The 26,407-nt window shown below is 41.4% G+C and overlaps 1 protein-coding gene across 1 annotated transcript in view; it reads right to left on the bottom strand.

Annotated features, from left to right (window-relative positions):
- The window catches only part of ANK3 (ankyrin 3), a 287,134-nt gene that overhangs the window by 149,695 nt on the left and 111,032 nt on the right, over positions 1 to 26,407 (bottom strand). The window contains exon 8 of the mRNA XM_040975812.1: positions 11,168 to 11,266. Coding sequence (XP_040831746.1) covers positions 11,168 to 11,266 — 99 coding nt within the window. The remainder of the gene's footprint in view (positions 1 to 11,167; positions 11,267 to 26,407) is intronic.

Below are 26,407 nucleotides of genomic sequence, written 5' to 3' on the forward strand. Positions count from 1 at the left end.
CTTTAAAACATGAAATGTGAACTACAAACAGCACATGACCTGATTTGATTGTTCTTTGAGCATGTTTAAGTAGTCTGACCCGTTATGTGTTTTTGAAGCATTTGCTTTACAAACCAAACCAAAGTGGCCTTTCATGTGGAAACAGCATTTCTGCTAATAAGTAAAAACTGGGAATAGGTTAAAAAAATCAAGTACAAACTGTCCAAGAATACACAACCTGGAGGCTGGTGAAAAAGAAGTAACATCACATCTACTTCTGACTACAAAGAGGCACTTCACCGAAACTGCAGTATGATGATTATCTTTTATGAACAAAATGTCAAAACTAGTTCATTTTCTCCAAGTAGACTCTAGGAAGTCACAGATGACAGAGTATGTGTAGATATTTTCAAATTACAGTCAGAGCAAAAAAAATTATTTTAGCTTAACTTCTTTATCCTTGAAAATTATCTTGTTCAAGGAAAAATGCTGTACGTTCAATGTTAAATGTTTGGCTATCTAATGGCAAAATTTAACTCAACCATCTTCTCCTTTGAAGTATCTACAACTACAGCTTTTTTTTTTTAGAAAAAAAGATTTATCTATTTTTATTGGGAAGGTACATTAGAGTTAAGGAGAAGAGAGACAAAAAGCTCTTTTATCTGCTGGTTCATTCTGCAAATAGCTGCAAAGGCTGGAGCTGAGCTGAGCTGAAGCGGGGAGCCAGGGACCAGGAGCTTGTTCCAGGTACTCTATGTAGTGCAGGTTCCTAAGGCCCCAAGTCTTCCTCTACTGCTTTCCCAGGCCATTAGCAGAGAACTGGATGGGAAGTGGAGTAGCCAAGACACATACCGGTGCCTGAATGGGATCCCAGTGCTTGCAAATGAGGATTTAGCCATTGAGCCATTATGCTGGAGGCCCTGAAGTATACACAACTACATTTTATAAACATGTAGCTTTTGCTGCTATGATCTTTAAAAGCTTTTAATATGAGCCTGGCGCAGTAGCCTAGTGGCTAAAGTCCTCCATATGGGTACCAGTTTGTGTCCTGGTTGTTTCACTTCCCATCCAGCTCCCTGCTTGTGGCCTGGTTTGGGAAATCCATGGAGGATGGCCCAAAGCCTTTGGGACCCTGCACCTGTGTGGAAGACCAGGAAGAAGCTCCTGGCTCCTGGCTCCTGGCTTTGGATCAGCTCAACTCTGGCCATTGTGGCCTCTTGGGGAGTGAATCAGCAGATGGAAGAACTTCCTCTGTGTCTACTGTCTGTAAAATCCGACTCTCCCATAAAAATAAATAAATCTTTGAAAAAGCTTTTCTTCTGTAATATTTATTTGAGGGACAGAGAGAAAACAGAGCTCTAAATTATTGGTTCATTCTCCCAAATGCCTTACAATGACCACAGGCAGAGTCCAACCAAAAGTGACACAAACTCTAAATTTGAGTGAGGAATTCAAGTGTTTGAACCATGTATTATATTCCAGGATCTGCGTTAGACAGAAGCTTACTTACAGTCAGGGACTAGAGCGGAGAATAAAATCCACGCGTCTGCTGTGGGGCACGTGGGTACCCCACCTGACGTCATAACTGCTAGGCCAATCACCTGTTCTCGATAAGACCTTTTTAAGAGTGTTCATTTCAAATATATTTCAGACTATCGAAGATTGAAGAGTGTGGCAAACCTCTAGAGTGTGGCGAACTCAGCTTCAACTATTGTTTCTTGAAAGTCAGCCTGGTCAAGAATGAGTCATTTATATCCTGACCTTTTCTCCCTTCTTGTACTACTTGGATTGATACTCAGATATTATATCATTTCATCCCCACAATTACCCATATAAGAGATAATCCTCGTTTTTATAAAATGAAGATGGTAAGACTTAAGATGTGAAATTACTCAGAATCAGCCTAGTGGTATTACTGCTGATGACGTAATACAATCCAGAGATGATTTAGACAAAGCCCTTTGCTCAACTTCCAGCTATTCCTCGCCCTCCTTTAGCCACATTCTGAAGCAGGAGCTTCTGATTTCTGAGTTCATTAAAAGCATATGGGATCTGAAGACCCAGTACAGGGGACGTTTTTTGTTTTATCAATGGGAAGACTCAAATGCTACTGTTTTAGTCATGGGTATTCTTGGTTCCAGAGGAAGTCAACTATTCCCCAGGGTAAAGCTCATCAGTAGTGGCTGAGCCACCCAGAGCTACCTGCAGCACAGTTCTTTCAACCGGACTTTTCCTTACAGTATTTTTAACACTGATTCTTTGGCTCTTCTCCAAATTTGCTCTGGCACTTTTCAAAGGTGTAGGATTCTCCAAATAGCCAAAGCTCTGGCAGCAGAGTTGCCTCATAAGGAAGCTCTCTAGGATGTCACGATTGCCTGGCTTCACAGGCAAGGTCAGCTCAGCCCTTACGACATTCACAGGTCACTGGAAACCCAGGATTTGTAGAGAATGCAAGATCTTTAATTAGCAACCTGGTTTTGCAGTCATGAAGATCTAGTCAAATCCAGCTGATTCACAGTATGACCAGAAAGCATCTGCCACTGAACAAGTTACACTTAATTAAATTTAAATCCAAAAAAGAAAACAAGGGGAAATTTAGCAGCCATTTCTTTTACTTTTATAGCTTTTTTAATGGCTATAAGCTCAGCATGATAGCCTAGTGGCTAAATCTTTACCTTGCACGCACCAGGATCCCATATGAGCACTGTTCAGAGTCCTGGCTGCTTCTTTTCCCATCCAGCTCCCTGCCTGTGGCCTGGGAAAGCAGTCAAGGACGCCCTAAAGCCTTGGGACCCTGTACTCATGCAGGATATGTGTAAGAGACTCCTGGCTCCTGGTTTCAGCTCAGCTCAGCTCTGGCTGTTTTCTGATCACTTGGGAATGACCCAATGGATTGAATATCTTTCCGTCTCTCCTTTGCTCTGCAAATCTGTCTTTGCAATTAAAATAAATAAATCTTTTTAAAATGGCTATAAAATTTTGAACTTGTGTCCTTGGTTTTGAAGTTGGTATGCTTCCTCATGCAGATTCCTGACACCTCCTCAGTTCAAAAATGTCCTCAGTGACATCATTCAAACTTCAATCAAGTCTGAATTCTTCAGGTCAACAGTCAAGGTCTTCGATGCTGAGTCCTGGAGTGCTTCCTCAGCTGGGTCTTTCAGCAACCCTTTCACTTGCGCTCCAGTGAACAAACTCTTGGCAACTCATTTTTCCTACTTGGTTTTGCCCATACTCCTTCATGTATCTGGAGCTCCCTTCCCGTTATCTCCAAGATGCAATTTCGTACTGCCTCACAGCACCTTTCTTTGAAGTCTCTCTCCAAACTAGATGCAGTATTTCTGCCAGAACTCCTTTCTTATTTGCTGTCCTTTTGTGGGGAATATGTTGCTTTTTACCTAGGCTTACAGTTCTCCACGGACATGCACTGACATTTCAACTAGTGATGAGGACCCTCTGCCTTGATCTAACTGTACTTGGGACCCTCTGAGTTCTTTTCCCTTTTGGGCTCTGAGTTTAGGTTTACCCAGCGTTAGTGTCTGCTTGGTTCAGTTTTAATAAGAATTTTGCTTACACAGAGTATTGCGGGTCTCCCACCTATAAAATCTAATCTAGTTCCTCACGCCTCATCCTCTGCATCTCATCACCTTTCTTGCCTTCTGCAATAATCCTATCAACTTCACTTAGACTGACTCACTCATTCCCCTGATATTTTCTCTTAGTCACTTTCCAACCATTGACCCTTGACTTGCTTGACTATAAATCTCCACCAATTCTGGTTGTAGTTCAAGCCAAGCCTAGTCTCTCGCTACGCCAAAATTGTGTCATGGTTGCCATCATTAAATAAAATCTACCTTACCTTTAACAAGTGTCATGAATCATCTTTTCCTTAATTGCTAGGGGATAATCAAATCTCACAGGGGGAATAACACAGCACTGTACCCATGAATGTTATTTAATAAAACTGAATGTGTACGGATGAGTGGAATGAGTCAAGGAACAGGTTTTTTTTTCATGCTACTCTAAAAGAACATTTCTAGTGTTTGGTTGGAATTCCTTACTATCACTTTTGTTTAAGAGTAAACTAATTTTGTCTACTTCAGAAGCACTATTAAAATATCTTTAGAAAAATAAAAATTTCAATGTAAGTGGCTTGTAAATTAGAATCTGATTTAAGACTGTAATTCATGCTTCTTACACTTGGATCTCAAGATTTTCCCTTTTCTTCTGTAGACTACAGTAAGCTTAATAAAAGTTATTGTAGATACTGTGGTTTGCAACACAGCAGTGAACTGGGGCACTCCTTTTCCTAAAACTAGAGCAATGCTTTTAATGCAAAGTAAGGATTCTTACTTGCCCCTAAACCCTAGAAATTCTGAATTATATACAACGTCACTCAGAATGAGTCCCAAATACAACAGAAACTCAACTGCATACAACAGTTGAAAATGTTTAAGAAAAGCAGTTTTGGGAGTCAAGGAAAGCAGCCTCAACATAGGCAGTTGGAAAAGAGGAGGAGCTAGGCATGGATGACGAGTTGCCATAGCAACATTAGGGGAGGGAAATGAAATTGCATAGGGTAATTTTTTTCCAATTCCCTTGATTTCGAAAGCAGTAATGTAATGAACAAATTTCCCTTGGGCAGGATTTTGAAACGATATGAACTGGCTGATCTAGATCTCATATTTCATCCTGGTGACAGTAATCTTATTAGTGAGGTAGGCACCTGCACAGCACTGCCTGAACAGAGTGCTTGCTAACATAAAGGTCAAAAGGACTTTTGTTCAGGTCTGATTTTTTTTTTTAATCATGCAGCAGGACATGAAGTCATCATACCTAGGAATATGAACTGAGAGTGTGTCTTTAACAGGTCAAATTTGCTCAAATCCAATACTGAAGTGACGCAAGTAAGTTCAAGAAGTGACATTTATTTTTGCTTTGTGTCCTTTGGGTCTCTTCTACCTAAGCAAAAAAACTTCACAGTAGAGAGTTGAGAAAATCAAGCAAAAGATCTATCCACCTAGTTATCCATCTCTTCTTTTCTTCCTCCCCATAACTACATACAGAGAGAATGCAAAAAAGGATGGAATATTTACTGAAACAGTAGAAGAAAATGTAGACTTTTTATACAATGAGTTATTATAGCCAAACATGAACTACAGGGAATTAAATTACAGTTTAAGAGCAAAGCTATTCCCTTGTTGATATTTTCGCCAAAAAATATAACCACTTTTTTTTTTATGTATTGAGCAGCTGTAGACTTGGTCTAACAGGGAATGAAATAGTGCTTTTTGAATGCATCCTGTGTTACAAGTAACTTTATATTTGTGATCTTTTTCAGTCTTAAGAATCCATGAGGCAAAGAGCATCGGTAACTCCATTTTGAGAGCTGCTCAAGGGGATTCGTGTATCTAACCAAGGTCACCTGGGAACAAAGTGACTGGAATTACAATTTACACTCAGGCTAGCTCTTGTGAAAGGATTAAATTCCCCCTATGGTGCTGTGAAATATTTAAAAAAACAAAAACAAAAGCAAAAAACAAGCATCCAGGATTCTTTTATCAAGAAGTAATATTGCCATTCACATGTAAGAATGAGAAACTCTGTTGCATATTCTACTTTTGTACATTTTACATGACTAAATTTTAACTAAAACAAGGCAAAAATCCTTTTTCTTGTAGAAAAAAAAGTGCTTGTTTTCTTAAACTGTAACACACTACCCTGCTATTTGTTTTATAATTTTTTGCTCTTTTTGGTGACTGCATTCTTGTCTTGCACTAGGTTAAGTACTATCGAGTAATCAAACTATTAAATCAGGTCTGATTTGTTATCTCCTCTCTAACTTTTTGGCTTAATTATTTTCATGGGGAGAAGTGATTAAAGATTACTATATGTATTCCTTATCATAGTATGAATAATGCTACACATTATATTCTGTACTAGAAATATTGACACCATATACTGTATGTTGAATTAACATGATCTCATGAGATTTCTGTAATATTAACCATCATTTATACTTATTATTCTGTGCTGTGAATATCATATAATTTCAATGTACATTATAAATCTCCGAATATATTATTTTAACAACTGCGTTTTAAATAACTTAAAACAGTCTTTTACATTTACTCACTTTTTTTTTTTACTTTCGCTCTTAAATTTTCTTCTAGTGTTACTTCCCTGATACATAAAACCTTCTTTTAGTGTTTCTGTGAGTGTAGTTCAGACAATAACAAGTTAACTCAACTTTGATTATCTGAAAGTTTGTTTTAAAAATATATTTACAAAGTTTATTTATTTACTTGTATTTGAGAAAGAGAGAGAGACAGAGCATGAGCGAGCAATCTTCTACCTGCTGGGTCCCTCCCAAGATCTCTGTAACAAGGGCTGGGCCAGGCCAAACCCAGTAGCCCAGAATTCCATCTTGGTGTCCCACAGGAGTGGCAGGGAATTAAGAATGAGGGCAACCAAACGTTGCCTCCCAGCATGCTCAGGACCAGGAAGCTGTATTGGAAACACAGCTGGGATTCGAACCCTGGAACCCTGGAACTCTGACCTGGGACACAGGTACATCCAGTGAGTTTCCACCTGCTGTACCACAATGCCTGTTCTAGTTATATTTTGAAGAGAAATACAATTTAGATGGATTGATTTCAGTGCAATTCTGGAAAGATGCTTCATTGTTTTCTCTCCTGCAACATTTCTGCTGAGATGTTGATGTTCACCTTCTTATGCCGTTTTCTCATTCTTTTTCTCTGAGTGCTTGAAAGTTTTTCTAGCTTTAATTTCAACAGTTTCTGTATATGTCTCTGTATATTTTATTCTATCCTTTCTGGGGAATAGGTTCCTTGAATCTGCGGGTTGGGGAATGGGATTCTTGAATCTGCAGGTTGTAGTTTATGATTTAATTTGAAAATAAATATGAACATTTGAATCTATTCTCTGGATTCAGTGAACTTGCCATCCCACAGGTCACTGGCACTGCATTTGTTTTTCAATCATTTTTTGTTTTAGAGTGCTAATTGTAACAGTTGAGTAATCCATGGGGGTGTTTCTATGATCTAACCTGTCCTTTGGCTGTAGGTCACATTTTCTTTCATCTTTATTTAGAAACTTTAAAATCACAGGCTAGATACTACGAATGGCATGTTCTAGAGAGTCTGGAACCCGTCGGGGCTTATTCCTGTCTGGAGTGTATTACTTTTATCAGTGGGAAGCAAAGTCTAATCCAAATGCTCCAGCATTCCTTGAAGGAAAAATGCTCATCCATCTTAGTAAAAACAGGACATGTGACCTCCACACACCAGGCCACCACAGTTTGTTTCATCACACATCACTTTATGAAATTTCTTTACAAACACATAACTCTCGGTTTCTCAGCTGCTAGATACTAAGTAACCTATCACAAATTATGGCTTCAGAAATATGTCAATGCATTATAAAGCTCTTATAAGATGCTACATATTAAAAAAAGAATTCAACTTAAGGCAAACAATTTATTTTAAAAAAGATAATGATTTATGTTTGAGAATAGGGGAAAATTAAAGATATTTAAAGAAGATTATTGTGGATTCTTTGTGTGCCTAACTGATGTTGTTATCGAAAAGAAATTGGATGTGGCCATTACCAACACATATCAAAGGAAAATAGGAGAAAAGGTTGATTACTTTCTGAGCGCCAGCTCTTGTAATCACAAAGGAATTAACTAAAATAATAATTGTCTAAGTCCACTTTGTAGATTCTTCAAGAAAAAAATGTTGTGACATCAACCCACTATTTTTAGGTATCTAATTTGTCAAAAGAAATTAGGTTTCCAATACAGTAGAAAATCATTGGGAGAAGGGTTAAAGAAAGACATTTTGATTATCAAAAACAATCTCTACCCCCCAAAAAGACCATGACAGATGTAGCATTAAGGAGTATATCTTATTTCAATATACTCAGCAAATACCTACTGGGCGTCTGCTGGGAGCCAGGGAGTCAGCTGGGTCTGCTAAGTACTACAGACAAGGCTGATGTGTGGATCTCAGCACCAGGGAGTAGTGCTCCATACACTGTTGAAGCAATGGAATTACACGAGGACAACAGCAACGCCTGTTTGGGAGTAGCTTAGCTAGAGCAGCATTTGGGAAGCAGTATTATTCTGACTGTACATCCAGGAAATCTACAGTTTTCTGAAGTGCTTATTCGATGGGCAGAGTTAGTAAAAAGAGAGAATTCAAGTCGTCAAATTGCTCTGGGCTAGGGTCCACATTTAGTGTTTTGGTTGGGCTATAAGTTGATGCAAAGCAAAGTGAAAATGACAAGGGACCATCCACTCACTGTCGAATCTCTTTAACATGAACATAACACTCACACTAGCAAGAATTCAGTGGAAAGAAATAGCAAGTCATACTTGGCAATACATATAAGTTAATAAAGAAACAGAGCTTACGAAAAAAGAAACTTCACAAGCCATCTCCAAATTAAGCTTCCACAAACAGACCAGATTGAAAAATTTGTCTTAATAAGTATTTATATCTCAGCATATTTGTCAACTTCATAAGATACTCTACATCCTTACATTTGGCTATCAACAGGAACACCTGTTAACAAGCCAGGTGATATTCAGCATTACTGGATTGAGAAAACAGGAAAAGCTTTCTTCAAATGAACTAAACAGAAACATAACGATCGTGGAGTTCATCAGACCCTTGCTAAACACCTCCAGGAAGATTTATCCTTAATCTCCTTGACAGTCACAGAAATTATGATTTGGAACTTATTTAGTTAAGAGACAGACACAGAGAGAAAGAGAGAAAGCTTCCATCTGCTGGTTCACTGCATAAATGCCTGTCATGGTCACGGCAAGGGCAGTTCACAGCCAGGAACTGAATCCAGCTTCCCAAGCAGTCGGAATGGCCGGAGCTGCACCGATCCAAACCCAGGAGCCAGGAGCTTCTTCCAGGTCTCCCACATGGGTGAGGGTCCCAAGACTTTGGGCCGCTGAGCTATCATTGCTCTCGTCACATACTGGAGTGCCTGGGACCAAGTACTGCTTCTGCGTCTGTTTTAATTTCCTGCTAATACGCCCAGGAGGCAGCAGATGACAGCTCAAGTACTTAAACTGCCATGCCATCCAAAAGGAGGACCCGGATGAAGCTCCTGGCTCCTGGCTTCGGCCTCATGTCCCCGCCACTGCAGGCACCTGAGAGGTAAACCAGCAGGTAGAAGATGGAGCTCTCTCTCTTTCCAATCTCTCCTCCCTGGTTTTCTGCCACTCTGCTTTTAAAATAAAAAAGTAAACGTGATAAAATACTCATAAAATCTTTCTCATAACTTTTTAAATGTGCATACCTCAGAAATGCAAATGACATGCGTGTTGGAGTATAACAGATCTTTAGAAGGTTTTCATCCTGGGATGCCAAAAATCTGCCTGAGGAAGGACAATGCTTATGTTCTCCCAGTCTCGGGAAAGCATCACTGCATTTTCTATTCCTGTGATTTTGGCAACTCTAGATATCATACGATATTTAACTTTTTATGACTGGCATATTTCACTCATTACAATGTCCTCAAGGTTCACTGATGTCATAGCCTGTAATATGATTTTCTATTTTTTGTTTTTAAAGATTTATTTTTATTGGAAAGTCAGAATTACAGAGGGAAGGACAGGCAGAGACAAAGATCTGTCCACTGGTTCATTTCCCAAGTAGCCACAAGGCTGGAGCTGAGCTGGTCCAAAGCCAGGAACCAAGATCCTCTTCCAGGTCTCCCACGTGGGTGCAGGGTCCCAAGGCTTTGGCCTGTCCTCAACTGCTTTCCTAGACCACAAGCAGAGAGCTGGATGGGAAGTGGAACAGCTGGGACTTTTGCCCATGTGGGATCTTGCAAGTGCTAGGTGAGGACTTTAGCCGCTAGACTATTGCACTGGGCCCATTTTCTTACTTTTCAAAATTTGAATAATATTTCATTATGTGTATATCATACTTTAAAATATACATTTGAGGGTCTAGTGTGGTAGCCTAGTGACTAACGTTCTCGCCTAGAATGCTCTGGGATTCCATATGGGCACCGGTTCTAATCCTGGCAGTCCTGCTTCCCATCCAGCTCCCTGCTTGTCACCTGGGAAATCAGTCGAGAATGGCCCAAAGACTTGGAATTCTGTGCCCGCAGAGGAGACCTATAAGAGGCTCAGGGTTCCTGGCTTCGGATTGGCTCAGTTTCATCTGTTTGCAACCACTTGCAGAGTGAATCAGTAGATGGAAGATATTCCTCTATGCCTCTCTGTATATCTGCCTTTCCAATAAAAATAAATAACTCTTTTAAAAATGTATTAATCTGAGAGAACAAGTGTGTGTGCACATGCATGCTCCCATCATTTATTCATTCCTCAAATATCTGCAGTGGCTGGGGCTGGGTGAGAGTCAAAGTTGAGAACTTGCCTGCAATCCACTTCTCTGAGCAGCACAGCTTCACTCAACTACTTCAGCCTTTAGCACTGCCTCTTATGGTATGATTTAGCAGGAAGTTAGAATCAGGAACCAAGATGGGAGTTGAGGCCACTCCAATGGGATGCAGAGATTCCAGATACTAGCCTCAAGCACTGCCCCACATGCCACAGAGTAAAACTGTCTCAGCTGTCAGCGAACATTTGTACCACCTCCAGCCCTCTCTATTGTGAATAATGCCGCAGCGAACACGGGTGTGCGGGTACCCCTGGGGTCCTCCTTTCAATGCTTTCAAAGTGTACCAGAAGTGAGACTGCCAAACTGGGCAGTAGCGGTAGCTTTAATTTTTTTGAGGTATTTCCCCTTTGGTTTTTGCCACAGGGACCACACCGTGATATGTTCTTACCAGCAGTACACGCAGTAGACATATGTGTTACACATAGAATGACTATCAGTTTTAGTATCCAGCTCATCTTACAGAGCCAAGCAGTTATTACTGACACTGAACTCCACCAGAATCCTAGTTCCGCATCTTAAGTGTTGCATCTTATTAAAGACAAGAACTACTTAAACACACAAGGAAGATTTATAAATACGGGCTGCTATTCCACTTGCAGGAAAGATGTAACAATCATTTTCTAAGAGACACCAATAAATGAAACAAAGCTGAAGCCAGTGGTGAACTAACAAAGGCATCTGGGCAAGCGCTCGTTTGTCCTGAATAGAAGCACCAGCACGGACGGAAGTTGTGCTCTTACCCTGGTTTTGGCATCGATTTTAGCTCCTCGATCAAGCAATAATTTTACCATATTTGCATTTCCTCTTTTTGAAGCAACATGTAAAGGAGTGATGTCATTCTGTGGGGGGAAAAGCAAACAAAACCAGTTTTAATATCCTTGGATGAGTCAAAACATTGCTTCCCAGTTTCCCTGAACACATTCCCATTATTTTCCTTTCTTAACAACAACAAAACTCTCAAAAATATAATGCCTTCTAAAAGTTCCCTCAGGAAATAATTTTCCTCAAAAAAAAAGATGAACTTTTGGTATGTGCAACAAGGCAAGTTTATTTCAATCATTTGGGATAATTCATGGATGGGACAAATGTTTGTTTTGCTTAAAACAAAAAAGGAGCTGAGATGGTGGAGCAGCAGGCTAATGTTCTGCCTGTGGGGCTGGCATCGCATGTAGTTGTTGATTTGGGCCCCGGCTGCTCCACTTCAGATCCATCTCCCTGTTAGTGGCCTGGGAAGCAGTTTAGGATGGCCCAAGTTCTTGAGAGCCTGCACCCAAATGGAGACTCAGAAAAGCTCCTGGCACCCAGCTTCACCTCAGCTCAGCTCTGGCTTGTGTGACCTCTTGGGAAGTGAACCAGCAGATGGAAGATCTGATTCTTCTTCTGTCTGTAAATCTGCCTTTCCATTAAAAACAAAATAAATACACTTTTTAAAAGATTTATTTATTTATTGGAAAGTCAGATATACAGAGAGGAGGAGAAACAGAGAGGAAGATCTTCCGTCCAATGATTCACTCCCCAAGTGAGCACAATGGCCAATGCTATGCCGATCCAAAGCCAGGATTCAGGAACATCTTCCAAGTCTCCTACATGGGTGCAGGGTCCCAAAGCTTTGGGCCGTCCTTGACTGCTTTCCCAGGCCACAAGCAGGGAGCTGGATGGGAAGTGGAACAGCTGGGATTAGAACCGGCGCCCATATGGGATCCCAGGGCGTTCAAGGCGAGGGCTTTAGCCACTAGGTCACGCTGCCGGGCCCAATAAATACATTTTTTAAACCCTGCATTTTCCAAAGTCCATGTGTATTCCTACAACTTTGGATCGTACATACTAGCTAGGGCGCAGATCACCACTTGACCAACAGTTGGTTGAGTGACTCAGGCTTCTTTGGCTTCAGTGGGAGTGTTAGATTATTACGGAGGAATAATGACAAATCAAATGGGAAATCTGTCAATCCAACAGAGCAGGCTGCTGATACCTCAGTGAATGGATAGGCATGAACTAATCATCTCCTAAAAAGCTATGATTGGAACAAAATCTAATTTCAAGGAGTAGCCAGATTGGTGTGACAACCAGCCATTCCAACTGTGTTCTTGATTTCAATGGCAGACCACCAGTTCTTCCTCCTGCTATCTGACAGGTGCTGTTTGTTTCCAGACTCTGCGAGTGCATCTTATAGGTTGAAAAACATTTGCATCCATATACAGCAATATGGGTTCAAGGTATTGTTGTTCATGATGGTCAATTACGCTATAAAATAACTAGGCTTACTACAAGGTATAGCTTGACAACAGACACAACAGGAAATGGGTATCAATCAACCCCGTCTATCAGGGACTATGCTGAGCTCTTTGCCACCTCATCTTGTGTTTCTAATCCTTATAAAGACACATACAGCGTAACACTCAATTCCTATTTTAGAGGTGCAATAATGGCCAACAGTTCAGGATTCAGCAAAAACAAAATATCTTTATAATGAAAAGTTACACATCTATGCATGAAGGCCGAGCAGAAGGTACACAGACTGCACGGATCTGCCCTCCACCCCCACCTGATGGAGCACTACTGGTCTTTTGCCAATATTATGTTGGTTATACCATCCTTTTTTTTTCTTACTACCCAAGCTTAAGCAGAAAGAAAATCCCTGCCATCATGTGTTTCATCACTGGCTCGATGATCAATTATCTCTAACAGATTATACCTGAATCAAATGACCCACAATGCCAGTATCATTACCAAGAAATCAAAAATAATAAAGTAGCACCCACATCTCCACCCAGGTGTAACTTCTTTCCATATCCTCAACTACTTCAGTTTGTTCAATTTTGCAGTCCCGTGTATTACTTCTCTTAATCTCCAACAACTCCCCAAACTCATCCATGTTTGTTTATTTTTTTGAAAAAAAAAAAACTGGGTTTTTTTTCAAACAGAATTTTTCCATAATCTAGATCTAACTCATGGTATCACCATAGGTTATTAACTGGCCTTTCCTTACCTCTGTTTCCTGGAAACTTCTGTAGTGGAGTATTTTTTCAACAATTGTCCATTCTCTCACAAATGGAGAGAATGTGCATTCCTTTCACTTCATTAATATGTTGAAATCTAAAGTCAGAATTATTCTTATGTAATAATCAAGAATCAGTGTCATTATTCTCAGATGCAAAGTACAAAGCAGTGATTAATTCATTGCAAGAAAGAGACTTGAATAAAACACTCATCTTAGTCATGGCTGTTGGGACTGGAAAAAGTCATGTCTGTTGGGAGTGGAAAAAGTGGCATCACGACTCTAGGTTTGGGGTAGATGCTGTTTCTACCAAGGGCCAGATGGCCAACCGTTCCTGACACACCCACTCATCTCTGCCATGGTAACACAAAAGCAGCCACACACAGCACGTAAACAAATGGAAAGTGACTGTGTTACAATACAATATCACTTACAAAAGCAGGCAGGGGGCTGGAGGTGGCCCTCAGTCAACCCTCCCTTGGCCTCTACTTGTACCTGATGGTTCATAGCTGCAGGCTTCAACTGTGTGCATCCCTGGCTACAAAACCATACCTTGCACTGTGTGTGTCTGGTTCCTTTTCACCATTCTTCCCTGTGAATGACAGCAGGCAGAAGGAAATAACCTTCAGTGTCACATTGAGAGTTCTCTTACTTGTCTCTGTCTCCTGAGTGATGCTTTATGTTGTGTAAGTGACCAACCTGCTCATGGGGACTCACTCCAAAGCTGAGGCAGCAGCGTGGGTATCAGGTGAGGAGTTCTCAAAGCCCAGGTGGGCTCCCTGGGCCCTCCTGAATGGCAGGCGACACTCGGGAGTTCCCAGGATGTTTAAGATCTTGTGTGCCTTTTCCCTTGAGTGTCGTGCCGTTGGCTGGTTGAGAAGGACTTGATTGACCTTTGTCCCAACAGGCTAATTTTAGTAAGAGAAACAACAGTTTCTAACCTTGCTGTCCTCCACATTCATGTGCTCTCTCACACAGTGTCAAAAGGACACCCCAGTTTTCCTACCCTAACATTTTTCTACAGTTCCTCGATCCTCCTGGAAGTGACCCTTCTGTGATTTCATTTTACTCTCACAGTAATCCTGCCAAACAAGATAAGCGCTATTAACTTCTGTTTAATGAAGAAAATGAGGCACAAAATAGTAATTTACAGACTGAAACGTATCTAACTGCAGCAGGGTCAGTCAGACTCTTGGCTCTCAGTCAGACCCTGAGCTCTCTTGCCACCTCATCTCATGTCTGTAATGCTTACAGACACATATAGTGTATAATGCACTCCCAATTTTAGAGGTGCAAAAATGGTCAGACTCTTGCGCAGAATGCTTCTATAGAAAAGCCATTGCTTCCCATCTCCACCCAGTGACGCTTTGATGCACCTGAGTGCTTTCTCATGCTTGACAACCAGGGAGAAAGCATGAACGTAATACCTTCAAACTATTCGATGGCTATTTAATTAATAAAAAGGTATTATGTCCAGTTATGTCCATGGCCAGGTGTTACATGTCCATCACGGGATACAAAGTGCCATTAGGGTCTAAAAACTGTATACAAGAAATACATGAAATTTGTTCTCCCCATGTAATTAAAAATAACATTTTAAAATTTAAAAGAATTATAGAACTTAGCAAAAGACTGCAATGATTTTAGGGACCAGAGCCCTCTTTGCCTCTTTTACTGTGATGAAAATACGATGATGTTCCTGATTGCTGGGATGGAATTTGGCAGCATCTGAGAAGGTCCTTCATCAGCAGCCCAGAGGTCCAAGGCAGTTTGGCTTTCAGGGTAGGAAGGGCAAGACTGTGAGGAAAGATCCATTGTTGCAGTCAGGCCCACTGACTAAGCCCGCAACGAAAGACCCCAAACACCAGCAGCTGCCAAGCACAGGACTATGAAGCAACAGTAGTCAGCTGCTGGGATCAGACAGCAGGCTTGTGATGCTGGTGTGCCCAGAAAGCTGAAGGGGGAGCCCGAGCCCTGAGCAAAATTCTCATCCTGGACCCTTCGCTAAGCCTAAGGCAAAAGCAACTCTCCCTCAAAGGGGGTTTCAAACAGGAGTAAACTCAGATGAACTCCACACATTTGCAGTGTGGCAGAAGAAAAAAAATAAACTTATTTCCACACAAAAACACTATTAAACTCAGTCCAACACCTAATATCCCATATTGCATCCAGTGGAAACAGGTGCATAACATGCACAAAAAGATAGGGACTTTCAGCCAAGAAGTGGAGTTCCTAATAAAACTTTAAATAACTGAAGAATGAATCAGCAAACATAAACATGCATGAATATAAGCATCCAATCTACAACAAGGGAGAAAAATGGAAAAGAGAGCTGTGGGGTGACACAACACAGCTGATGGCAACTGCACAAGGAAAAAGTACACAATGGAACAGAAGAAATATCTGAAGAGCTAATGTGCAAGAAATCTCTCACAAAGAGACACAAAACCACAATTGCAAACAGTTCAGTGGATGCCGAGGAAGACAAGCAACAGAGAAAGAATTCCATAAGTAGCCATAGCAGTCAAACTGTCAAAAATGAAATTTAAAAAGTCCCGAAGGTCATCAGGGGGCGAGGGTGCATCTCAGGTGCATCGTTGCACCGTGGGTTAAGGCAGAACTTACAATGGCCTCATCCCTTACTAGAGCCCATGCTGGTTGGAGTCCTGGCTGCTCCACTTCCAACCCAGCCTCCTGCTTGTGTGCCAGGGAGGCCAGTGGCAGATGGTCCAAATGCTTGGGTGCCTGCCACTCAAGTGGGTGACCCATCATTATCAAGAGGAAAAATGTAATTACTCACTTCAAAAGGAGGAAGCAAATTCACAAGTGTTCGATTTTTCCTGTTTCCTTAAACCTACAGCAACTCGAAAAAGGCTTATCTCACAGGTAGGCAACCTCCAGCTGAGAACATCGAACTAACCTCTCACAGTCTGTCTGACCCAAATTCATGTATTCTTCCCTGGCAGACACCGTGTGATCTCTGCACTTCTTAGCACTACGAACACATGAACAATCCTTACTATTACAGTGCACAAGGAGAAAATGATAATACTGTGCCAGGCCTGCTCCATAGCGCTAAGTTCATTTATTTAATTTCTCTGTATCACAGGTACCTAATCTGTAGAATTAGGCTAACAATACTGTCACCCATATCATAAAGCTGTCATGAAGGATTAAATGAGTTAATAATCCTACTATCTTTTCTTTAAAGATTTTTTTTTATTAGAAAGTCAGATATATGGAAACAAGGAGATACAGAGAGGAAGATTTTCTGGCTGTTGATTCACTCCCCAAGTGGCCACAGCAGCTGGAACTCCACCGATCCAAAGCCAAGAGCCCAGAGCCTCTTCTGGGTCTCCCACGTGGGTGCAGAGTCCCAAGGGTGTGGGCTGTGCTCGACTAAGCTGTCCCAGGCCACATGCAAGGAACTGGATGGGAAGCGGGGTCGCTGGATTAGAACTGGAACCCATATAGGATCCTGGCGTGAGCAAGATGAGGACTTTAGCTGCTAGGCTACCACACTGGGCCCAAGCATAGCATCTTCAGAACAGTATCTGGCATTTAGTAATGTGTAACACTTGTATAGTCTTTACTATCTCCTTGCTTATATAGATATTTAGAAGCATATGAAACAATTGCATCTCACAAGACAGTATGAAACTGAGCAGAGATGGAGCCAACAGCGGCAAAGCAGTGCAGTCAAATGCCGCTAATTGGGGCAGTTCTTGGGATGGAGGCAAAATGTGCTAGAGAAGCATCTGCTTGGCACAAGCTAAGCCTGTGAAGACTTCAGAGACCCGGGCAGAGCAGGAGAGAGCAATGGGCAGCCAAGGCTTAGAGGGCAGATACGCTCAGGACCTAACAGACATACGCTATCACATAGCAGAAACGTGGGTACCATCCTACCTGGAACAAACAACCCCCTCCCCTAGGAAATGTCTGCTCATTTTTCCCCTCTCAGCACTTTCTTCCAGCTGAGGTAGCAGCTAAGTTCATTTCATGCAATAATCACTAAAGCAAGGTCATTTCTGCCACTTGCCAAAGTGAAAGCAGGGTCATTTCCTACGTGGCTGGTGATAGATGGCAGAGTTCTCGTTTCATTAAAATGTATAAAGGACACTTGGTTACATTACATCCCTCGTCCCCCGCCTCTTCTTTCAAAATGTCTGGGGGAGGTTATCGCTGAAGAAAGGAATAAGTGAATGTTGTTATCCAAAATCTTTTGCAAAGCATGAAATCATATAACTATTTTAGCTTGGTTTTGTGATATGTTTTCAATCAACAGAAAATCTAAAATAATTAAATGCTGAGAGGGAACCCAATATTTCTTGCCAATTCTTATCACCTAATATCATCTGCCTGTGAGTCATTCAGTGTGGTTTTACAAAAATCAAAATAGTTAAACACGATAACTGAAGATCAATATTTCATTATGTAAATGATTGCATTTAAACCATCGATTTCAAGATTTTTCTTTCTTCTATCCTGGTGCTATGCCATTGCTGTAGTATAAGCGGAAGGAGAAGAATGATTAAGGCATGGGTTCACGAGAGAGAAAGATGGTTATGAGAAGAGAACTATCTTCCTCTTGGAGGAACTCTTTCACCTCCAAAGGAAGAGAGATCTGTTGAACGCAGGCACCATGCGGGCATTCCATGCATGTCTGATAAACAACATCTACTCATCACACAGATTCTGATACACTGCGGGACAAATATGAAACTGAACACCTGTTTCCTTCAAGGTACTTGGACATCTAAAAACATACTTTTTTTCCCCCCCTAATTTTTATTCTTCACCACTGAAAATCTCCAATGGTTTATTCTCTAAATAGTCGTATTGGGACATAACCAATGCACCACAGAACTCACCATCTAAAGCACATAAGTCGGCATTATGCACAATTAGTAATTCACAAGGCTGTAAAATTAATTTCAAATTCTAGAACATGTTCATTACTCCAAAAGAAACCCCCACACTATTCAGTAGTCACTTCCCATTCTTCAGTCTCCCCGAGACTTGTCTCTGGCTATTTACCTACTCTATACCTTTTACTAAGATGGAATCACACAGCATGTGACTTGTATCTGGTTTCTTTCTAGTTGCATGCTGTTGTCAGGGTTGAGTCATGTTGTTGTACCAATATACACTAGTGCTTCATTTCTGCTTTTCTCTTGAGAATGCTTCATTTCTTACTCTCTTAAGAAGGTCATAAAGTATTTCCAAATACTGACATTTCAGTGATAAGGCCTGCAGATTCCAAAAAAATCTACCCATGAGATTTCAAACAACTGAATATGCTGAAAACACTTTAGTCTGACAAATAACTCAGTCTTTAACTTAGAAAACTCAACTCAAGGCTCTATTATGTCATCTAAATAGAATACCAGCTTGGAAAATGTCCCCCTGTTGTATTGATCATTTTCAATTGGACTGCCATTGCTGGCAAACTGCCATTCCCCTTGGTTATGAGGACTTAATAACAAAAAAAAAAAAGGTCAGTTTATACAAAGCCTTCTCTAGGTTTATTAACTCTTCTCTGATTCCATACAAACTTTCCCCTCCATGCTTTCTGGAGATTAACCCACACAGGTCTCTCTGAAATTGACACTGAAACTACTGATGCCAATGCTACTTCCTCAACCTCACCCTCCTCCATGATAGCCCAGATACATCCCATTTGGACAGTACTGAACTCCCCAGGCGGCCATAGCAACCGCTCGGGGTCTGATGCATACTGTGCAATCGCTCTCTCTTGCACCTGGTCTGCTCCGTTTCTACTTGGCTTAAAAAAGAGTAGCTCATCAACAATTTAGCTAAACCACTACCAGGTCTTTCTCTGGTTCCTTCAAAGCATTTCGTGCCAGAGAAGGCACACCATGCACATGCAATAATCCAGACCTGTACTGGTCCAAGCACAGCCTCAGTGGATGCAGACACCCCCGCTATTGACAGAGGAGAAGGGCAGCAGGACCAGGACCCAAGCAGTTCTTGAATGACTACTATTTTACCTTTTCAGCACTGCACCTTGCTGCTGACTAGGTCGCTGGAGACACTCATTCCATTGGCCTTAAATTAAACTTCGGGACCTGGCGCAATAGTCTAGTGGCTAAACCCTTCACTTCAATGAACATAATGTTCTTATGTAGCATACACTAACATTTTTTTCCTTCCTAAGGCTGAATAATATTCTTGTGTACATATTACATTTGGTGTAATCCATTCATCTGTCTGGGGACTTGGCTACTGTGAATAACACCACTGTGAACCCGAGTGTAAAAATATCTCATGCGACTCTGCTTTCAGTTCCTTTTGGTATCCACCCAGAAGCAAAATTACCTGGTCACAGGGTGTTACTATATTTAAGCTTTTGGGAAAAGGCCAAATCACTGTGGCCACATGATTTAACAGTCCCATCTGCGTGCACCAGAGTATACTTGTTTCTATATCCACGACAATACTGCTCGTCTTATTGTGTTCTGGTCACTCCAATGAAAGACCAATACATGCTTTTAAAATATATTTTCAGGATGCAATTCAGAATTTCTGCATTTTTAAAAACAATGGGGAATTGGGTATTGAAGGTTGAAATGTTAAATATGCCTTTTCATCCTATAAGAATTTGCTATAAGGGAAAAAGTAATTTGTTAAAAACAAAAACAAAAACAAACAAAACCCAAAAAGTGACAGCCATCGCTTTGTACCAAGCAACGACTTATTTAACCTGAGAACAAATGAATTAAAATGGAACAAATTCACCACTTATGAAATTGTTACTTGGTGCAGGACCCATCACACATGTATCAATCACATTTAATCTCCACATAATGCAGAAGATGAATGCGAGAGACTCAGAATCACAGGTGAGCATAGGGCAGCTCACTCAGCTAGAAAATGCCAGAGCTAAGATTTCAATGTCAGCTTTCTGATTCCACAAGCTGGCCTCACTTCCTCCCCCACACACCCAAAGAGGGTCTTAGAACAGAAGGCATATTAAGCAACAAGTCTCTTCTGAATTTGCACATACATTATTAGCTCAAGGTTTTAAACTAAGCAGTAGTCTCCATAAAAGAAATGCTGACATGAAATGTCCCACCAAAACAAAACAGTATGATACAAGCTAGTAAAAACACTAAATGCCTAAGAGAACTGCTAGCTTAATCCATCTTTAAAAAGAACAACTCATGGATCTCTTGCAGATGGCATTGAAGGTACACAGTAGTATTACTCATTCAAAAGTAGCCTGGTAGGGCAGCCATTGGGTACAGCCAGCTAACTGATCATTGGAGATGGCAACATCCTAACTGTGATTGCCTGGAATGTTCTAGTTCTTCCATTCTCCATCCAGGGACCTCCCAAGGCACCTCCTTGGAGGCAGCAGAGGATGGATGGAATGCTTGGGTCCTTGCTACCCTCACAGGAGACCTGGATAGCATTCATTCTAGGTGCTTGGTTTCAGCCTGACCCAGACCTGGTTGCTGTAGACATTTAGGGAGTGAGCCAGGGGATGGAAAATGTATGTGTTATTGGCCTTCATATTTCCAATAAAAATGAAATAAATTTTAGATTTTTTTAAAAGTGGCTGATATCCATGCTACAGTAAAGAAAGCCCATTTGCAACTGGTACTGTCACACTCACATCCCAGGTGGATGAAGATTCATATCCTAGCTACTCTACTTCCCATTCAGCTTCCTGCTAATACACCTGGAAGTGCAGTGGAGGATGGCTGCAGTGTTTGGACCTCTGCACCCACATGGGCAACCTGGAAGAAGTTCTTGGCTCCTGGCTTCAAACTGGCCATGTGGGGTGTGAACCTGCGGAGGAAAAATCTTATTCCTCATCTCTCTGTTTTCCTCTCTTTCTGTAACTCTGACTTCCAAATAAACAAACAGATCTTTTTTTTAAAGAAAAATTATTTATTTCTATTTGAAAGTCAGATATAGAGAGGAAAGATCTTGCATCTGCTGGTTCACTTCCCCAAGTGGCTGCAATGGACGGAGCTGTATCAATCTGAAGCCAGGAGCTTCTTCTGGGTTTCCCATGTGGGTGCAGGGACCTAAGGCCTTGTGACATTCTTGACTGCTTTTCCACACTACAAGCAGGGAACTGGATAGGAAGAGGGGCTCCTGGGACATGAACTGGCATCCATATGGGATTCCAGCACATGCAAAGCAAGGACTTATAGCCACTAGGCTACCACATCTGGCCCAACAAATAGATCTTAAAAAAAAAACTTACAAAACACATCTTTGAATTCAGAGACAGAAATTGACCTGAAAGACACACTAAAAATTTAAATATAATCACTGATTTCTTTTTTGAAAATTTTATTTATTTTTACTTAAAAGGCAGGTTTACAGAAAGGTAGAGAACCATCAACTAGTTTACTCCAAATGGCGACAATGGCTGCAGCTGAGTCAATCTGAAGCCAAGAACTTGGAGCTTCTTTCGGATCTCCCATGTGGGTGCAGGGGTCCAAGGACTTGAGCCATCTTCCACTGCAAGTCATAGGCAGGCAGCTGGACTGGAAGTGGAGCAGCTTAGACTAGAATTGGCACCCATATAGGATTAGACTGTTGAGGCACTACGCTGGCCCCTAATCATTGGTTTCTATACACTGAAGAAAATAACAATTTTACATTTCTTAAAATGAATTGATGCAATATTAGATTGTGCATAACATTTCTGGGGACTGTTGTAACTTTAACAATTTTTAAAAAATGGGGCTCACATGTGACATAGTGCTGCCAGCATTCCATATAGGTGCTGGTTCCCATCCCAGCAGCTCCACTTCTGATCTATCTTCCTGCTCATGAACCTGAGAAAGCGGCAGAAGATAGTCTAAGCGGGCAGCTGCCAGCACATGAAGACCTGGACAAAACTACTGGTTCCAGGCTTCAGCTGGGCCAGCCCTTCCTCTTGTAGCCAACTGGGGATTCAATCCATGGAAGGAAGCCCTCTTTCACTGTCTCCTCTTTCGTTTCTGTAACTCTGCCTTCCAAAGAAAGAAATCGTTGTGTGTATGTGTACCCTTATACTGACACTGCATCAAAAATTCTGAAACACAGAAATGTTAATGGGCTTTAGAAATTTTCCACATTCTCATATCGCTTCTGTGTTAACAATTTTTTGCCCTGCAGAAACAAATCACCTCAAGCAGGCATTGGAGATGGCCGTTAACTTGAGACTATGGATTTCTCAGGTCACTTGCTGCTCACTAGGTTTTTGGATAAATTGGATGCTTGCTGAAATTTCCAACATGCCAGGAAATGAGTGTGGTGTCTTTGAAGTGTCTACGTGAAGACTGCTTTGGAATAACAGATTTGGGCAATGCCTTCTTTGTCCGCAGCTCATCCTAAGGAACGGAGCTGTTCTCCTATGCGAAGGAAGACCCAGCTACTATTTGGGGCCATCTGCATTGCTGGCCTCCCATAGAAGCATTGGTTTCTGTCCTGGCTGCCCTGCTTCTAATCCTGCTCCCTGCTAATGGAGTGAGAACATTTGGGGTCCTGAACCACTGGGGAGGCTTGGATGAAGCTCCTGTCTCCTGGCTTTGGCCTAGGTTAGCCCTGGCCACTGTGGCCATTTTAGCGAGTGAGCCAGTGGATGGAAACCCCTTATCTCTGTAACATAGAATTTCTCTTTCATAGAAATAAATCAATGTAGAAAAAAAGAGAAATCTCACCTTTCCAGGTGAGGAGCAACACAGATTCTAAAGCACACTGTAAAATGTTAATAGAGTTCAAATGGAGTCGAGATAAATACATTTCTTTTTAAAAAATGTATTCAGGACCTTTTCCTTTGAAGCGGCATTCAGGGAATTAAACAGAACAGGCAGGAATGAAATTGCCCAGGACGCTTACAAGAGCAAATCTCTAAAAGGGTCACCCCCTCCACTCTGTCTACTGCACAAACTTACTGGTTTTCTTCCTCCCAAGGTCCTATTATCTCCATGGCAACAAGAATATTAGAATAATAGCTACATGGCTACTTTTCCATAAAATCACATTCCTTTGCTAACGCTGTCAGATCTCAATTTTCATGGAGACAGAGGCTTGAATAACATGGAAAAATAAAAGCAGGGGCCAGTGTAATCAATGCTAGTTTGAGTCCTGGCTGCTCCACATCCAATCCAGCTTTCTGCTAATGGCTTGGGAAAGCAGAGGAGGATGGCCCAAAGTTTTGGGTCCCTGCACATATTTGGGTGACCCAAAAGAACTGCCTGGCTTTGGATCAGCCCAGTTCTGGCTGTTTCAACCATTTGGGGAGTGACCCAGTGAATGGAAGATCTGTCCTTCCCTCTCTTACAAGTGAAATAAAACAAATATTAAAAAAAAACTTTCATAAAAAATAAAAGCAACCATCTTTGTCATTAGTGCTGTATGATACAGCACTATGTGCTAATGACACAGCATTAGTAAATAAATCTATTTTTAAAAATACAGACCAATAAAGTGATGTTTTTAGGTGGGTGAATATGATTTCTTTAAGAGTCAACATTCAAATGTTAAAAATGTAGAAAAGGACTGTTGGAAATGATTTTTCTAGGTTTTTTGGGGTTTTTATTGCATTTTCTTTAAAATAAATTGTATAATCAGGGAATTTTAAAAAAAGATTTACTTTATTTATTTGAGAGAGTTACAGAGAGAGAGGGAGTGAGGGAGAGATGAGAGAGAGATAGGACAGTATGAGAGGAAGAGAAAAATCTTTCATCTGCTGACTCACGCCCTAAAGGCCCTAACAGCTAGGTGCCAGGAATCTCATCTTTGTCTCCTGATCTTTGGTGTAGGGGTCTAGATCAGGGCAATATTCTTTATTTTCCCACTCAAATTAGCATTCAGCTAAAAAGGAAGTGGAGCAGTCAGTACTTAAACTGGTTTCAATATGGGATGCCAGCACGGAAGGTGGTAGTTTAACCTACAACACCATAGCATTGGCCTCAACGGAAAATTGTTTTAAAAATATATTTGCAAAGCTAGTATTACACAAAGCAATGCAGTGTTTCTAAAGCCCTGCACCAAAATAAAGCCATTTAAAAGGTGAGCCACACCCTTGCCGAAGCAAGGTTACGCCCCCTTCACATTCAAACCATTATGTTCTTTCTAGTAAATTCTGGTGGTCACTTTCCCAGCTGTGAAACCTGGGGTCCTGGTAAAAACACACTGAACTGCACGAAACTCTCAAGCAGCCCCTAGTGGCTGGTCCTACATTCTAAGTTTGTCTGCACGGTGGGGTGAGTCTTCTCAACGGTGATGCAAATGTACTGCCTGGTCACGTGGATTTGGTGCCACGGCCTAAAACTCCATTCGAATCCTGAAGACTTTTCATATGTGAATGTAACTGTTTTCAGATTTGAGAAGCAGCTAAGACAGATGAGGTTCAGGTTGAAATAGGAGGAGTTCTGACAGACTAGGGGAACAACTGGGGCTTGAAGCAAGCACGTGTGTAAAAGTGCTGGGTTCCCAGGAATCCAAGAAGCAGTGTTGTGTGTGTGTGTGTGTGTGTGTGTGTGTGTGCCATGTAAAAAAGAAATTATCTTTTTCATTGAGAGGGAAAGATGGGTGGGGAGAGAAAAACAGAGACATCCATTCCCAAATGCCTGTCACAGAAAGTGGAGGCTCAAGTCAGAAGCTGGGAACCCAATCCATGTCTCCCACATGAGTGGCAAGAACACAAGTAATTGTGTCATCACTGCTTCATCCCACAGTGTGCATTAACAGGCTGTGGGAATAGGGATTACAGCTGGGACTTGAATCCAGGACTTTCAATATGGGACATGAGCATCTTATCTGATCCCTTTAATGGCTAGACTAAATGTCAACTCCAGTTTGGTTCTTGATCACAAAATATATGTAGTCAGTCCAGAATAAGTTGCTAAGTTAATCTCTAGGGATTCCAAAATATTAAGATGACATGGAAGGAGCTATAAAATGTAGTGAATATATATATATATATATATATATTTATTATTATTTTTTTTACTTAGCTCCTTTGGGATTGCAATGTAAAATATCTAACACAGAAGCTAAATATCAGAAAGTATGAATTCTAACTTTAAAAAATCATCTAAATTTCACCCATGGATGAAATGGGTTGTGTTTTCTGAGCATGTATTTTGTAACAGGCTGAGCTCTTGATATGTGCAAATTTGCTGAATGGCCAATAGCTGAACGCCCTGGGGCCTCAACTCGTAGTCCCAGGTAGACAGACAGACACAGCAACCAAAGTGGAAATCCTGCCTTCTTACTTGTATGACGGTGAGGGACAGCTTTGTGAAATGGTATGGCTATTTCTCCTAAAACGAAGCTAGACAGCAAAAAATGCATCCTCTGTGACTAACAAGTCCTGGAAGACAGAGAGGGCCGGGTTTGTGTTCAAGTCATTAGCACAAAACCTGGCACAGGGTGACCACCCAGAGGCCAGAGGAGTAGCAGCTGGAGAGGGAATAAGGCTTGTCTGCTTTCAAGAGCTCTGGACAGTGCACATACGGGACACTGTCCTACCAATAAGGTGACATTCGAGGTCTGCTGTGAGCATGCTCATATAGGTCGTGGGGAGCAACCATCTTCCCTAGGGGAGAAGACTTCTGTATTCAGGGAAGGGGGACTTCAGTGTCACATCATTGTCTGAGCAAACTCTCTATGATGATGATGGAGAGGTGGTGAGAACAGTAGTTAACAGCCTCATGCAGTAACTTAGTCCTTGAAATGCTCTTGAGAAGGAAAAAAACCCAAAATTTTACATTTTGTTTAAGTCAAAAATAGTACCAAGTAACACTGGCTGCTGAGTTAAGGTAGCTCAGGTGTGGAGCAAAGAGCCTTTCCCACCTCGTGGGACCCAGCACCAGGGAGAGGCACAGATGCTGCTGAGACAGGTCTCGGCTCAGCCACAGCAAGGACCTGGGAGAGTGGTCCCTGGAGGTGGTGGAAGGAAAGCATTGCAGCATAGGCCTTCAGCGAGAGAGCTACTCAGGATTTCTTT

Source organism: Ochotona curzoniae, unplaced genomic scaffold, assembly GCF_017591425.1.
Source record: "Ochotona curzoniae isolate NIBS_2020 unplaced genomic scaffold, NIBS_Ocur_1.0 contig_2692, whole genome shotgun sequence".
NCBI lineage: Eukaryota > Metazoa > Chordata > Mammalia > Lagomorpha > Ochotonidae > Ochotona > Ochotona curzoniae.